The 15,886-nt window shown below is 43.5% G+C and overlaps 1 protein-coding gene across 1 annotated transcript in view; it reads right to left on the reverse strand.

The window, feature by feature from the left end:
- Positions 1–15,886, reverse strand: part of NUP210 (nucleoporin 210) — a 1,233,892-nt gene that overhangs the window by 961,120 nt on the left and 256,886 nt on the right. Inside the window, exon 6 of the mRNA XM_069643978.1 lies at positions 4,005–4,137. Coding sequence (XP_069500079.1) covers positions 4,005–4,137 — 133 coding nt within the window. The remainder of the gene's footprint in view (positions 1–4,004; positions 4,138–15,886) is intronic.

Genomic DNA, 15,886 nt, shown 5'->3' on the forward strand with positions numbered 1-15,886 from the left:
ACATTGAAGCAGCACCCGTTACAGTTGCCACTACCACATCAATTGGTAAACTGCATGCAAGTAGAAATTGCAGTAGTTTAAAATATCAAAAGCTTGTTGGCTGCATTAATTCAATGTTGTTGTGATGTAAATGTAGGATTTGATTTCATGAAGGAACATGAGCTAGCAGTTTAATAATTGAAGATTTTCCTTTGTTTTAGATACTGGACAGATTTTCAGAAATAGTGGTGTGGCGATAACTAGACTCAGGACTCTAATTTCTAGTGAGGTTAGTTTAGAAAACATTTCATAGCAGCACTGCAAGGTGAACACAAAGACAGAACACCATCCAACGCAATCCATGACTATTACCCTGCCCCCTTATTCAGCAGCTTCTATAGTTTATTTTTGTGTATGGACTTAAATATGAGTGGAAGATTTTATGTGACTGCACTACGGGGGATTTCAGTCCTCCCGATTAAACCATTGCCCCCCAATCCCTAAGGTCACTTCCCCAGTCTTCACAAGAAAGCCAGCACAGATGTGCAACCTTACTACAATCAAGACCTAGACTCATCATTCGTTTGCAGCTGCTTCTGTTTGCAAAATGTTGGTATACGTTTAGCAGTGACTGCAAGCATGTTATTTTTAAATGGTGTATACAAGGATTAGTACTCAATATAAAGGCCAAGGCTCTCAATTCAGTACAGTTCTTCCACACAGATTTAAATGCACTTACAATTACATTTCTCATCACAATTATTTGAGACATTAATTTGTATAGATCAGTATTCCCCCCCACCCCCAGCGTTGCTTCCTGGTAACATGTACAAGGCCACAGTGATGTTTCATAGTCCATTTTCATGCATCTTGTTGAGCTTAAAATAATATAATTCTAGGTTTATAAATGGTGTTTTTCTTTTGCAATCGCTCAATTTAGATTGTGCTTAAAGGGAGACAGCCATTTAATGTGAAGGTGGCCTTTTAATTCTGTGTTTACTTGGTTGGTTAAATTTTAGCTTCTTTGAGGCGGTTTCGATTTTAGCACAGAGGTACTGTTCTGCAGAGAATCCGTTACTGGTAAGTGTGCCTTTCCCTCACATCAATGAAACTAAACCTTTGCAGCAGAGGGGCCTTACCTTTAATCTCTGTCTGTGCACCTTCCTCTGCAATATTCATTCACTATGTCTTCATGATCCATCATGAAGGACTCATGTTGAACACTCCTGTTCTAGGTGATGTAGGAGAGAACCTCAGCATCTAAAATGTGATCCCAAAATCTAAATTTCACATTTTGTGTCAAAGTCGAAGAGAGAGGCGGGATGGGAGACTAACCCAATTCATATGAAGGACAGTTTAGCATTCTCAAGAGGACAGAAATGAAGCGCTCCATCATTCCAACAACCATATCTTCCAAAGACTTTTGAGCCAGCAGAGATACAAAGGGATTTAACTCCAAACAGCAATGACTTCTCAGTAAAGGGGAAAAGCAAAAGAAAAAAGAGAAATCAAACAGCATCTCCCAACTGTAGAGAGAAAGATTCCCTTTCAAAATTAGCTTGTCCCCGACACAAACCCATAAAGAAAGGTGAATTTCACCAGGATCATACTGTGCATGGGGAGAAGCCTGAAAACAAGAAGCAATGGTGGCCTTAGTCCACTGGAACCACCCTTCCATGATACACTGGTGAGAGAAATGATGGTGCTTTTGCTGAAGAATGCCCTGATCTATTCTAGCGTACGGAGCCAGTCAAGTGAGGTCAGAGAATAAGTCTCCCATTTTGACCAATATGCCTAGGATAAACACATAACCAGATAAAGAGAAGAAGTCAATCTTCCAATCAGACGTTTTACCCATAATACATATTACATAACACAATATTACCACAATAGATAATAGGCGTATCTTGACAGTCCACAAATGCATATACTGCCTCAATAAGTATGATCCACTAATTATTTCATAGTCCATGTCATCAGCACCAAAGCACAATGGCAACTTCCTCCAGAAATAGGTGCCGTTTTATCATGCTGAGTCTGGGACACATGTTGGAGAGTTTGAACATTCTAGCCCCCTCGTACCCATATCTCCTTAAGGGGGAGCTATCCCCTTTGGAACTAGGGAGGTGAGCCTGTTGGGCAACACACGCCGTAGTGGACATGGCAAGCATATCTCACTTGGGGTTGATACCCATCCTTAGGGCACAAGGAAGCCCCAGATGGAAAATCTTTAAAATTGCTCTTAACCCAAGCGTCCAAATTGTTTGTTGGATACATGGGGGCTGAACACGTTAAAAAGTACAGGGGCCTTTAAATGTGCTTGGTTTGGCTGCTGACCCCACCTTGCTACCAAGAAGCACAGAACCAAAGGTCTTGGATCTCTTGTTGCAGAGAGGAGCATAAAAGGGGTTAGACGGTTTCCTTCATATAGTGAAACTGCTGCTGGAAGGGAACCAGCTACTGCAGGAGGCTCAGACTGAGCAAGGCTGCAAACAGCAGAAGCCTGCGCTGTAGTGTTGAGCGAGCCAATCCAGCCTGGAAGCAGGACTACGTTGTGGTGGGCAGAGAAGTTCAAAAGCCTATGGAACACTGCCAAGTCCAGGCGCGCAGAGAGCCTAAGCCACCCCACTCTCCAGAGGACAGACCGAACCACTGCAGATGAGGCGAACCAATGTACATGAATCACAAAGCCTGAGCCAAACACTGCTCTGGGAGAACTAACGACCCGAGAAGCATGGTTCCGCAGTTACCAGAGTAGCCCTCTCATCAATGAGCACTGTGGAAGAATAGGGAGAATGGCGGCAGAGCTCCACGCGGAGGTAAATACTACAAGAGCCAGGCTAAACAGCCTGGGCGTCAATATCAGTCTACCAGATACCTGATCACGATGGCAACAACCAGGAGGGGTAAACCTGCGCCAAAGGCCCCGCAAGGGGATTCCAGAGACCTACGAGAAAGAGAACCACCCGGGGGCGGTGAACCTGAAAGAAAGACCCAGTGTGTGGGTACGAGAAACCTTAGAGGACTAGAAACACCCAGGAAAATTGAGTTAGAAACCAAGATCCTGCAAGGGGGCGAAAGCTACCAGAGAACCCACATGTTAGAAGGACCCAAGAGCACAGTCCAAGCCAAGAACTCAAGCCACTCACAAAGGGTGAGAAACCATACCAATTAAAGTTACCAGTAAAGTCATAAGGGAAATGCTGGACCAACAAAATGCAGTGCTTCAAAATGAGTTGGAATGCCTTGGAAGTTTGAGCAAGAGACAATAACTACAACAGTGAAGGACTACAAGTTCAAGTGTTGAATGTAAGGGATGAACTTTCTCAGTTAAAAAAGGGGGTCAGGAGGCCCATATTGTATAGAAACCAAAGAACCTGTTTTAAACTATACGAGCAGGCAAAGGCCTGACATTTGGGAGTGGGGCACGCACCAGTCAGCGCAAGCAAACGAAAAGAGGGAGTAAGAACACTTCTGTAGCTTAAATTATGCTTTTGTTATTTGTAACAGGGTCAGTTAAAAGGGCAGCACAGATTTGGACACAGAATACAAGGCATATTTGTGTAAGACCTCCCAACAAGCACCCTTTTGTTAATTTCTACAATAGGGAACCTTCATCATTAAAGAAGCTGGGATAGTGGGGGTGTTTTCCTTACTTTATTAAACTTGAGGCTTTTGAAAACGTGCCTCCTTGTCCATCTCCTATATCTGACCTACCACATTATGTACTGTATTAACTAGCGATGAGCTTTCATTAGCAATATTTTAGCAATGAAAAAACAAATCGTTTTGGTCTTTTTTTTAATAAAAGAAAGACTGCGTTATATAAATACCTGGAAATTCATTGTTTGCCACATTTATTCAAAGTTGTACAAAAGAAATAAATATTAACTACAGAAGAAACTGTCACTGAACTCCATTTGCTTACTACAATGGTAGGGATTAAGCTATACACATTGCTCCCATTATTAAAAGAGGATAACATTTCTTAATGAAAAAAAAGATAGCTGGAGCACAAAACAAACCTGTAATCTTCCCCTGTCTTATTTTCTGTACTTTGTACTGAATTGATGTCCCCACTAGCAAGTATATGTCATATGCTGGGTTAAGAAGGATGTTCTCCAAAATAAGCAGTCTGACCTCTGCAGGGGACACATTCTGTGAGAGAATGAAAGAATAGAAAATGACGGGTTACAAGAAACCTATTATGTAAGTGTTTACCATATTTCTCAACAAGGACCCATTTGTATCTTGAAGCTCTATTAAGTTCCAATCAATCCCTTCCCCATTTTGCACTCTTTCTTTACTTGTTTCTTCCTTATTGTTCAATATTCCTTTAAACAAATTTGTTTTATTGAGCCATAAACAAATTAAAAGTTAATGTTTAGGCATGGAAAACGTGGACTTCATCCAACAGAGTAATAGTTACAGAAAGAATTTGAATATATATTTCTAAGAAAACCATTTAGGAGTACATGCAACAAGAATTCCACCGAAAGAAAAACAAAAATGTCAGCAGTGGTTTAAAACACTGAAGCACAAATTACTTACCTTCATTATTATTCTCTCTCATGATATAGTCATTCCTCCCACAGATTCATCATCTTAGAAATATCCTTCAGTCACAAGGGGGGGGAAGGGGGGCACACTGCAGCTCTGCATCAGCTCTACCCACGTGATGTCATGTCACGAAAGGTATTTATGGAGCAAACTGGCCCCATGATCTCAGTTCCACACTTCTCTCTCCTTGTCAGAGAGCTGAGGAACAGCAGAACTGGCAGGTTACAAACATGCCCCATGCGGAGTAGGTTGGAAGGGAGACGAGTGCTATGGGTTGAACGACTAATCAATCAGAAAGAATATTACCAATGTAAGTACATTATTCTTCTGATGGATACGTTCCTCCTACAGATTCCTCTTCTTAGAAAGGCTCCCAAAGCTGTACAGACCTGGAGGAAGGAGAGCGAAGAAGCATTACCTGCACCAGGAAACTCTGAAGCACTGCATGACCAAGCATGCCGACCTGTTCTGGAATCAAGATAGTGATTTTAGGTCAAAGTGTGCAGTGAAGTCATTGCAGTCAGCAGACAGATCTCAAGACGATTATCAACCCTCTGCAAAAATGAGATAGCAGCCAATCCTCTGGTAGAATGCGTCCCGAGCTCTTCCCTGCTGCCCAGTTGATAGCATTCAGAAATGCAAAGGACAATTCACCTGGCCAAGAGCCTGTTTGGTAACAGCCCTGCCAGCCACAGCACGAGAAAGCCCAACAAAAAGCTGGCTGCCCTTTTTGATGTCACTCGTCCAAGGAACATAGTAACAGAGAATTTGTGTGGTCTAGACGATGAAACTTTTCGTTCCTCTTTGACGGATGAAGCAGAGGGAAGAAACCCAAAATGGAGGTTCTGTGAAAGATAAATAGGCTGGCATGACCTTGGGTGGGAAAGATGGTCTGACTCAATATCACCCATCCCCAAAGGGATAAAAAGGTAGAGCATGAAAGCACACTTCAAGCAAGGCCAAATGCACGAGGAAACAGCTACACCAAACCGGCAGTTCAAACGGAGAAGAAATGGGGTGAGACCTGGAAGGACGACTAAGGAGAATTGCCCTTGTCCTTTTCAACTCAGACCTGCAAAGCCTCCGAAAGGAAAAGCATAAAACCGGGAGCTGCAGCTGTCAATGGTGCCTCTCGCTTTGATAACGCAGGCAGAGAGGAAAGCTGACTATCGGGACTACTATCCTTGACTCCAAAGAACAAAGAAGCCAAAGGGTTCAGCACAGCTGCTGAGTCGGAGGCAGCTGATAGTAAACCAAATTGTGTTGAGCCCCAGGTTGCAAGTAGCAACATTTTGAACGCAAGGAATCTGAAAGAGAAAACTTGTGTATGTGTTTGAACTTTAAAGAAATACCAGTTGAGGTCCAGGTACAGAGGGGTCCGGCTCCATGTGGGCGCTCATTCAAAAAATACTCTGACCAGGACCTATTTATAAACTACAAGAACCAGACGGCCCTAGGAAACGGTGGTGTGAGGTGTCAGAGTGGTCCTATAAGGATTAGGCTAAATCCCTCATACAATCTGACGTCTCGGACTCGTGGCCAGAGGAAAGCTAGGGTAAGGGAACCCTGCTTTCCAATTAAGATTGTGATTAGTGTAATAAGGCAAGTGTGAACCCAACAGAGGGATGTGGAAAGAAAGCTAGGATAAGGAAAACCCTGCTTTCCGATAAAATTAGCAACACATGAACTGTGTCAAAGAAAGGCTGTAGTGAACCCAACGGAGGGAGGCCCAAGTCGCAAAGAACTGGTTATTGACCACAAATTGCATGGAGAGGGGATCTTAAAATTCGCTAGCACCATGCGAGTAAAAGGTAGGTCCACACACAAAGGCCCTCAGTGTATTCACCAGGAACCCCCAATCCAAACTATCGAAGGCTCGCCTTGAATCTAGAGCCGCCACTATGAAGCGCTGCCCAGATTTAGTCCCAAGCTCTATCAAATCGAACAACTGCCTTATATTATCCCGAGTGTGTCTTCCGAGGATAAACCCCCACCTGGTCCATATAGATCAATTTGGGCAACACCTCTGCCAGCCTGGCCGCTAGGATTTGGTCTAAATGTTTGCGTCCCCGTTCACCAGCGATATAGGGCGACAACTCGCAGTCTGTTGCGTTTTTCCCGGGTTTGAGCAAAAGTGATGTTGTGGAGACCCCCATATCCTCCATAACTATCCCACCGTCCCCATCTCGTTAAAAAGTCTGGTTAAAGGTTTTATCAGCCACTCCCTAAATGTCTTATAATAACTTTCCCAAACCCATCCAGACTGGGTGTTTTGTAAGCAAGCAAGAAATAAATGTCCCCAGCTACATCCTCAGAGGTTATAGGTCCCTCCAAGTACGTCCTGTCTTCGGTCTGACACCTGCGGGAGCTGGAGTTTCTGCAGAAAGTCGACCTATCGGACCAGGCTTTTATCCTCACATGACAAAATCTATGTATGGAACTGTTCCAAGATCTTTTAATTTATCCTCATCCTTATTTTTCAGCAAACTGGCCCCATTGTATTATATGATTCAACGCTCTTTGTTTCCTGAGTTTTGCTGCCAGAAAACGATTAGCCTTCCCCCCCATGGATATAATAACTTCGTGTTAAGCACTATTTGTGCTGAGCGATCTGCTGTATGGGCCTCCAACTGTGCTGATTTTACACAGTGCCCCTAACGATTTCACTGGTTGTCGGGTTTTGTGTATCAGTATCCTTCACCTCCTGTTCTAAAGCTGTCCGTTGTAGTTCCCCATTTCACAGGTAATCTGACGCTTGCGCTATAAGTTCTCTCATGATTACCGCCTTGCCTGCATCCCATACCACTCGCCAATCCACCTCCTGTGTCTTTTTAATGTGCAATTGCCACCTCCATATGTGCTCCGAGTGCTGTATCTCTAAGAGCCAGTTCATTCAGCCTCCATCTTTTCTTCCAACCCCCTTCCAGACCGGGTACTTCCACATGCAGGACCAGGGGCGTGATCTATGAGATAGCAGACCCCGATATCAAAATCGAGATCACCTGTATTATCAGTGTTGCGGATACCACCAGACCACAGATGTGCCCCTCACCGCCTTCCCAGTTGCAGCTGCCAGTCTGCCCTTCTGAGTTCACTGGCAAGTATAGGCCTCTCAGGCCCTGCGTTCCCGCCAGCCTGAGCCAGGCAGTTTTTATTTTTAGTGTAAGAAACCTGAAGGTGTCTCACCCGCTAGTCCCTGGGGATCTGTCATCCAGGTGGCCAGGACCAGACCATCGCTATTGGACCAAATTCCTGGGGAGGACCAGTGCCGGAGGATCACCTGGATTGGGGGTGGGGGGGGGGAGAGGAGTCTTCGGGGAGTGGATGTAGGACACCAAAGGGTGTGACACAGTATCCCCTCCCTTATGACACCTTTTCCCCCCATCCTGCCCAGTAGGATACTTAGAAACTCTACCGCCAGCCCCTTTTCCAACACAAACACTTTTTCACAACGTGAGCGACAACTGACTAATACCAGAGCCTTATACCTTACATGTCCCAACACAATGGTCAGGCAAAGTTATGCAATTACAGACAACTACACACATCCGAACGCCCTTTCCCTTCCCACTGGGATAAACGGCAGAGCACAGGAGTACACTTTAAGCAAGGCCAAACGCACGAAGAAGCAGCTATTCCAGGACAGCAGTTCAAACGGAGGAGAAAGGAGGCGAGACCTGAAAGGATGCCAAGGAGGGAGTTGCCCCTGCCCTTCTTCAACCCAGACCTGCAAAGCCTCCGACCAAAGAAACATAAGACCAGGAATCGCAGCTTGCAAATAGTGTGACGGAGGTCAGCGGTACATGGGACCCTCCCGCACCGATAACCAGGGCGGGGAGACACTGTTTCCATCATGGTACTGTCCTTCACTCGAGTGGCAAAAGAAACGCCAACGAGTTCAGCATATAGCTGGTCAGTCGGAAGAGCCCGATAGTGGGCCGGACTGTGTTAGGCTCAAGGTTGCAGTGGCAACATTAGAAGATTAAGATGGAGGTCAAGCCAAACCCCTTGTACAATCAAAAGTCCTTGACACGTTGTGGAAATTGTGAACCAACTGAGGGAATGGGAAACTGGCGTTTGCATCCGGCTGAGGGGAACGCCTTACGAACTGTGATATTGGGATGCCTCTGTGTAAGTTGGCAAGTACTTTGAGAGGCCAACACTGACAAGAAGGATCAGAGTCCAGCTAAGGGGGAACCTAGGGTGAAGATTAATCACCCAATGTGAAGGTTATCAGAAGGAACTATTTGTTGTGTTGTTTTGGCATATCAGGCTCCTCTGAAGCAAGAGACTTTGCAGGAAAGAGACTTGGACAGAGAAGGTCCTGATATTGAGGAAAGGATCATTAACCTCGTGCCAGAGAAGCCCAGGAGTGTGCTGTGCTCAAGAGTCCCGCCTTGCTCTGTGCTAAAAACGTGGGGAAGGGAGTCCCCGGCCATAACATCCCAACATCATTTTGAGAACAATTCTTTCTTTTCTTGTGAACATTATCCCATGATATTTTGTAGCATAGCTGTAAGGATTGGCAATAGGTTTTTTTATTTTTTATTTACGTGTATTTGGTTTATTTCAAACCTTTCACATCAATAAAACATTGCGTTTCATGAAGAGATCTGTCATAATACAATCACATTGAGCACGACGCAGAAACAATTCACAGCATAAGTAATAGTAAAAGGTGACAGAATGTTCGCTACAATTTAACTCAAGGATAACTAAAAATCAAAGAAGTTAAATTAATTTAAAACCTCCCTACATAATCGGGTGGAATACTTAAAATAAATTTCAATTGCCAACAATGTTGAGTAAAATAAAATTGTTGGAACAATAGTTTTAAATAACAGGTAAATATCTAACATTGGCTCAACACAACCTTTCATTCATTCCAGTTCATTGGTTATGATGTATTTTCCTCGTCAATGTGATCAAGTCTTTTTAAGGTGTTTTCTAAGAATTTGACTGTTGCGAAGTTTATTTTTGGGGATTGACAAGTATATATTAGGCTCCACCATTTCTCCGCATCTAGATCGCATAGGACAGAGATATTACTTGCTAGAAAAAGATTTTGCAAATCTCCTAATTCCGGGCAGAATAGCACTAGATGAATTAGAGATTCTTCGCTTCTTTTACACAGTCTGCATTTTGTACATATTTTCTCTTTCGTACATCTTGCTTTTGTCGTCCTGTTTCGTAGCGTGTTCAGTCTGAAGAGTAATAACAGATCTCTTTGTTTTGAACTTGGAAATTTTTTCAGGTAGTCTGGTATGATGGACATCACACTACAGTTAGATTTCAGAAGTGTGTGTGTTTTCGCCAAAGCTCGTTTCATTTCAGTGTTCGACCAATCCTCTGCCCACAGCGCTCTTTTTACAGCTATTGGTTTCTCATTTAGTGTTTCGATTTTGATGCCGAAGTCTATCAGGGTCTGTTTATTTCCATTTTTCCAATCTTCTATTACTTTTTCTTCATGATTGTTGGATTTGCCCAATATTTCGAATTGGGGGGGTGTCAGGTTGGTCATTGTTTTTCTGTACAGCATCAATTGGTTGTAGCGTATGTGTATATATATTGATGTTAGGCCTAATTCATGGCGGATTACCGAGATTGGAATCGCTTTTGGTATCGAGAGGACGGTCTTCCAAAAAAGACCTTCTAAAGTTGACCAAAATTTCTCTGGGATATTTGTGCCAGTTTCTGCTCCATATATTAGTGTGGGAATTACTTTTAGCTTATAGAATGTAATCACAGGGCATAGAGAACATTTTCCATATCTTTTATTGATAATGGTTGCTTGGGCTGTTAGCTGTTTAGTTTTTGTCTTTAGCATCTTTTTCCAAGGTTCTTCATTCTTGATTCCGCTTATTTGTAGCCCCAAGTATCTCATTTCATCACAAGGTTTTATCCACGTTTCGTTCACTTTCCATTTTTCATTTTTGGTCTTTTTCCATCTTTTGTCACTGATTATTAATATCTCAGTTTTATCTGCATTTATTTCTAGATCGTTGTTTTCTATGTATTTTTCAACCTGATTTAATGCGCGTTGTAGACCAATTTGTGTATGGTCTAAGATTATCAGGTCGTCTGCATATAGCAGGTGATTAACTGGTTTGCAGTTTAATCTCGGTGGAAAAGACCTGATATTTTCAAAACATTGTTGCATATCTTCAATATAAAAGCAGAATAAGGTGGCTGCTAGCGGGCATCCTTGTTTAAGACCTTTTGCTGTTTTTATGTTCTCAGATAAATTTCCGTCTTGGTCTAGTTTCATTCTTATTGACGTTTCAGCGTATAGTTCTTTTATTGCTTTCAAAAGATCAGGGGGGCACCCTTTAGAGGCCAATTTTTCCCAGAGGCGACTTCTGTTCACACTGCCAAAAGCTTGTCGAAGATCTATGCTGGCTATATACAGTTTTTGTTTATTTGTGTAGGCTCTTCTTTTCATCAGGCTTAGGATCAGATGATTTAAATTGCCTGATTGTCTTTTATCATAGGTGTTCGAGGCCTTTATCCAGGTCTTTAATTGTTTTAGTAAAATTGTGGCGAAGATTTTCCCGACACAATCTAGCAAGGCGATTGGACGGTAATTATTAGGGTCCATTCTATTGCCTTTTTTGAAAATAGGGACAATGATAGCCAGCTTCCAAGATCTTGGTATTTGTCCTTGCTTCACAATTCTCTTAAAGAGTCTTTCGCAGAAAATTGCCCATTTTTCTGGATCTTCTTTTAACACTGCGTTTGACAAGCCGTCTGGACCTGGGGCTCTTGACGAGCTTGCTCTCACGATTAAGGACTTTATCTCTTCCTTATCGAATTTAATTTCCCATGAACATGGTAGTTCTTTGGTGTTGTTCTTCTCCGTAATATTTGTCTCGTTGAATAATTTTGTGAAATGTTCTGCCCAAACATTTTCTGGTATTGGGTTCATAAGCGCTGCCATTGATTGTTTCTCATTTAGCAGGTCCCATAAGGATCTGTTATTTGTGTTTGATATTGCTCTCTGCATGGCTTCAGTATAGGCCCTTTTTATTTGACTGACTCCACTCGGACTGTCATTATTTGATGGTTGTAGCTTGCTCCCATCTTAGATTTCGATTAGACGTTTCTCTCACCCATTTACAGTTTAATAAACACCCTTGAACTGTGATCATTCGTGTCTGTCTAACATTATACCATGCATTCCTTACATAACGTAGGCAGTGATTTTACAGTTTTAGAGTCTGTCTGCCTGTTGGAAGAATGACAGTGATGCTTCACTGATGAGGATGAAGAGTGGCATCTGAATTAAAATTGGCTAGGTCAGCAGTATGTCAAATGCCATTCTTTGCATTCTTCTCTACTGCTCTACATCACATTGCAAACACTATTCAGAATCCGTGGTTTTCTCAATGGGCCAAGAATTATCGTTGGAGAAGGAAGGTTCCAATAAATCCAGAGGCTGCATGGATAAGCATCCTTCAGAAAGCCAGAAAAAAGTATGCAGCAAGGAACTACAGGCCTACATCTTCGCTCCAAGGACAACCAAGAAGAAAATAATTAAGTCAGCGTAAGTGCTGAAACAAACCAGGCATATTGATAACCTATAGAAAGCGCCAAAAATCAACTAAAACGAAATCGAATAAAATCAACCATCCAATTAATTTCTATATTGTTGAAGAAAGACACCAAGTCTAATGTTGTGCCAAACATTCCAAATCATAAAATTACATTGTTGCTTCAGGATCCGGGAAAATATCTCACCATCCATGTCAATGTGAAGTCTAGATGGAGTTAATAGAGCCGAGTGGATAGTCTTTCAAAGCCTCTCGAAACATTTGAATATTTGCCTGAATTTGTGTAAATATCCATACTATTTCCATTATATTTCACTTACAGCTGATGCCATGCCACCATGAGGATCTTAATTTTGTCCTGAAAATGAAGCAACATGGTTCTTGGTGTGGCACATGGCACTGGCTTCTGAGTGTGGTGGGCTATGTCAATCACAAAGACTGTGAATTGCATAGACTCGCCAAACAGCAAAGTTATTATTTTCTCCAGGAATGCTTCAAAACTAACACACCCAATTACCCCCGCTACTCAAAGCGGATAAGATATTCTTCCTTCTGGATCCATCTACCAAATCACTTAACGTACCTCAATTCCTTGATGTTCCTGCTTGGAAATCTGTACATCCTTTCCTTGTCTCTGCAATCTTCACTCCGGCACACTATGCTCCAATCAGGCAATGACCTCCCTAAATATATTTATGTCCTGATGCAGTATTGAAAGGTTATGCACCACTATCTATTTCATCACCAAGCAAATTATATCTGTTCCGAAACTGAGAGACTTCATGTTGAATTAGCTTGGGTGGCCTCACGTTAGGTATTTACAGCCAAACAAAAGTTACTAATATTCCCTATTGCATACTACCTCCAATTGTCTCCATTTCAGTTTTACAGCTTCCTTTGTGACACGAGTTTCTCCTGTACTTTGCCTTGCCTGGGAACAGAGTACCTCTTTCCTCCTTCATTCCATCAGAGAAGAGGGGTTGCTGTCTGAAGGACAGGGGCACACTGCTGTTCTCCAGTGGGCCACAACATGTTGTAGGACGGGACATGCGCCAGGAAGCTCCGTTAGAGTTTAGAAACAATTCAGCCAGTGGTATCTGCATTGCAGAGGGAGAAGCTGTATTGGACTTGTCAGGTGACAACCTGGGACTCTTTTCCTATATTTGCCAAGCAATATTGCCTAGACTCCCTGGCTATGGAAGAGGCTTTCCTTTGGAAACCTTTTCTGTAGTGCTTCCTCTTGTAGGCTCTGGTTCCCTCACATTCTTTCTTCCGTCTATAGCAGTTATGGTTTTGTGACTTTCAAGAGATGAGCAAACTGTGGAAGAAACTACTTACTTACACATACGCCTGCTATCAGATCTTGCCCATTTCTTTTAGAACAGTGCAGGTTTAAATCTTCCAGTCCTTGCACTTGTGACCTTCAGTGCTTTGCTTCCTTTGCAGTTGTCAGCTGTATACAAATTTGAAAAGAAAAGATATCCATTGAAACAAGTTACTTACCTCTGGCAACGTTCTTTTTTCGGATACTGTATTCCTCCTACAATGAATATGTAGCCGTGCCCCAAAAGGGGTTCTGGCTAATATGGGCTACATGATTGTCCCCTACGGAGACCCTAGAAATAAAACCACAAACACCAGGGGAAGGAGAGAGGGGGAGAGAAAAAGAGAGAGGGAGAGCGAGAGGGAAAGGGAGAGGGAGGAGAGATTTTATGTATGTGCATTTTAGTGTGGGGGGTTTCAGTGGGGGTTTTCTTCTGTGTGGGTTTTCAGGTTTGTGTGGATTTTGAAAGAAGAGTGACAGTTGGAGAGGACAGTTACAAAAGAAGAACGAAAGAAGCCATAGGAGAACAGGAGAGCATAAAGAAAACAGATAAGGTAGAAAACAAAAGTTAAATGACTTCCAGTGGGGCTGCTGACCTCAAGTGGCCCCCAGGGCACAAACACATTAAGGCGTCAGGCCATGTGTGTGGTAGTCCCCCCACAGAGGAAACCGCGGACCGAGCTGCTTGATAGGAGCAACTGTGTAGCCCACGGTGCTGTGATGGATGTAGACACGCATGATGTCCAGAATGGATGGGCACAGGACTATTCAAGGCAGGCCCTTCCGAAAGTCCTCCTGGGTGACGCGAGCCAGGCAGCGGTCCAGGAGTTGAAGAGCAGTGAGTCCACTCTGCCCTCCTTAGAGTGGTGAAGAAAAAACCTGGGCTGTTTCGCCGACCAAGATGACCGAGAGTATATGTGGACAATGATGTGGAAATAATTTGAAGCATAAGCATTTGGTACCATTAGCACATGAATAAGAACATTATCTACAGTGTGATCTCATGGTTCTTCTGGGCAATATTTGCTGCTGTGGCCATGGATCCCAGCGACTCGGTATTCCACTGCTGCTCCGGTTTCCTGCTGGATCAACTCAGCTCACTGGCATTTCTTCTTCAACAACCATGCCTTCAGTGGCATTGCCAGACTTTTTCCATCTTCTCTGCAATCTTCCCCAAGCCATCTAAAACGCTCTCCAGCATGCGCACTAAAAGTGTGCAACAGGGTCTGGGTCATAACACTGTGAAAGGGAAGGGGGAGAGTGATACAGCTCCCAGAAGCGGAGTGAAGGAGCCACAGTCTGTCTATCTCGCAAGCACCCCCCTACCTATTGTGATTTGACAGATGGTACCACTGTCCCTTCCACAATGCCCTTCAGCCTCTCTTCTGGCCAGAACGCTTGTGTCTTTTTAAGAACCGCAACTCCCAGAATGCAACTGCGAACCACCAAGAAAACCCAGACCAGAACCGGGGCAATGGAATTGAGACCAGAAATGGAAAGGAATGTACTTCGATTATTGCTATGAAACTGATGGACACTCAACCTTTGACATACAATCCCCAGTCATCCCCAGGGGAATAGTGTGCCAGCAAAAAATGTACAGAGTGAGAAGGGACTGCAGGGGAGCAGTGTGCGAAACAAAGAAATCCTCCCCTAACCCAATTGATGACGAAACTCACTAAGTATGGAGAAAGCCAAAAGGAAAAACAAGCAACCTGAGCACATGGCTGCCATCGTGCAAATGGAGAATGACAAAGGGCTAAGGCTAAACCCCTTTTTAAAGTCTTTCATGACAGGTTCCAGCCCCCAGACTGGCAGTGAAGTCATTCGGAACCCTGGCATTAATTATTGTGGACATGGCTACAGTATGTTGGACATCATAGAATTGACACTGATGAGCACAGGTGAACCTAGTGTTGCCTGGTGTACCATTCTGCCCACATTCCAAATTAAGGTCACAGACAGAGTCGACCAGGAGATAAGGCCTTGCAAAAACCCTTTACCCACTACTGTGGTCTAGTACTTTAGGATGATGGAGTACCATTTTCCGAATAACCAGGAAGTCAACCTCTAGCAGTTTGCCCTTGAAGCTGTGGGCAAAGGAGTTCTAATATTCCACATCAGACCCACAGCGTGAACACTAACATTTGCAGGCTACAGGCTAAAGTTCATGGCTACTATCACGAATGGCCGTACAAAAACTTCCAGAATCTGAAGGATGTTTCAAGGGTCTTTACTTCACAACCAAAAATGCATAGTTTTACGCTTGTTAGGTTATGGGCAGGGTGCACTAATGGGCGGGCTTCCCTCTTTCAACCTCCTTTGGGCTCCCTCCACCCTAACCCAGGAGCTCCTCAAAACCCAGGTTGACAAAGTAGCGATCAGTATCGCCTACTAGCCACAGCTAGCTAGAGGGGAGGATTCCCGACAACACATATGGAAGAAATCGCTCGGAAGTCCAGACTGGCACAAA

This window comes from Ambystoma mexicanum, chromosome 2p, assembly GCF_040938575.1.
Source record: "Ambystoma mexicanum isolate Mex_15411 chromosome 2p, UKY_AmexF1_1, whole genome shotgun sequence".
Lineage (NCBI taxonomy): Eukaryota > Metazoa > Chordata > Amphibia > Caudata > Ambystomatidae > Ambystoma > Ambystoma mexicanum.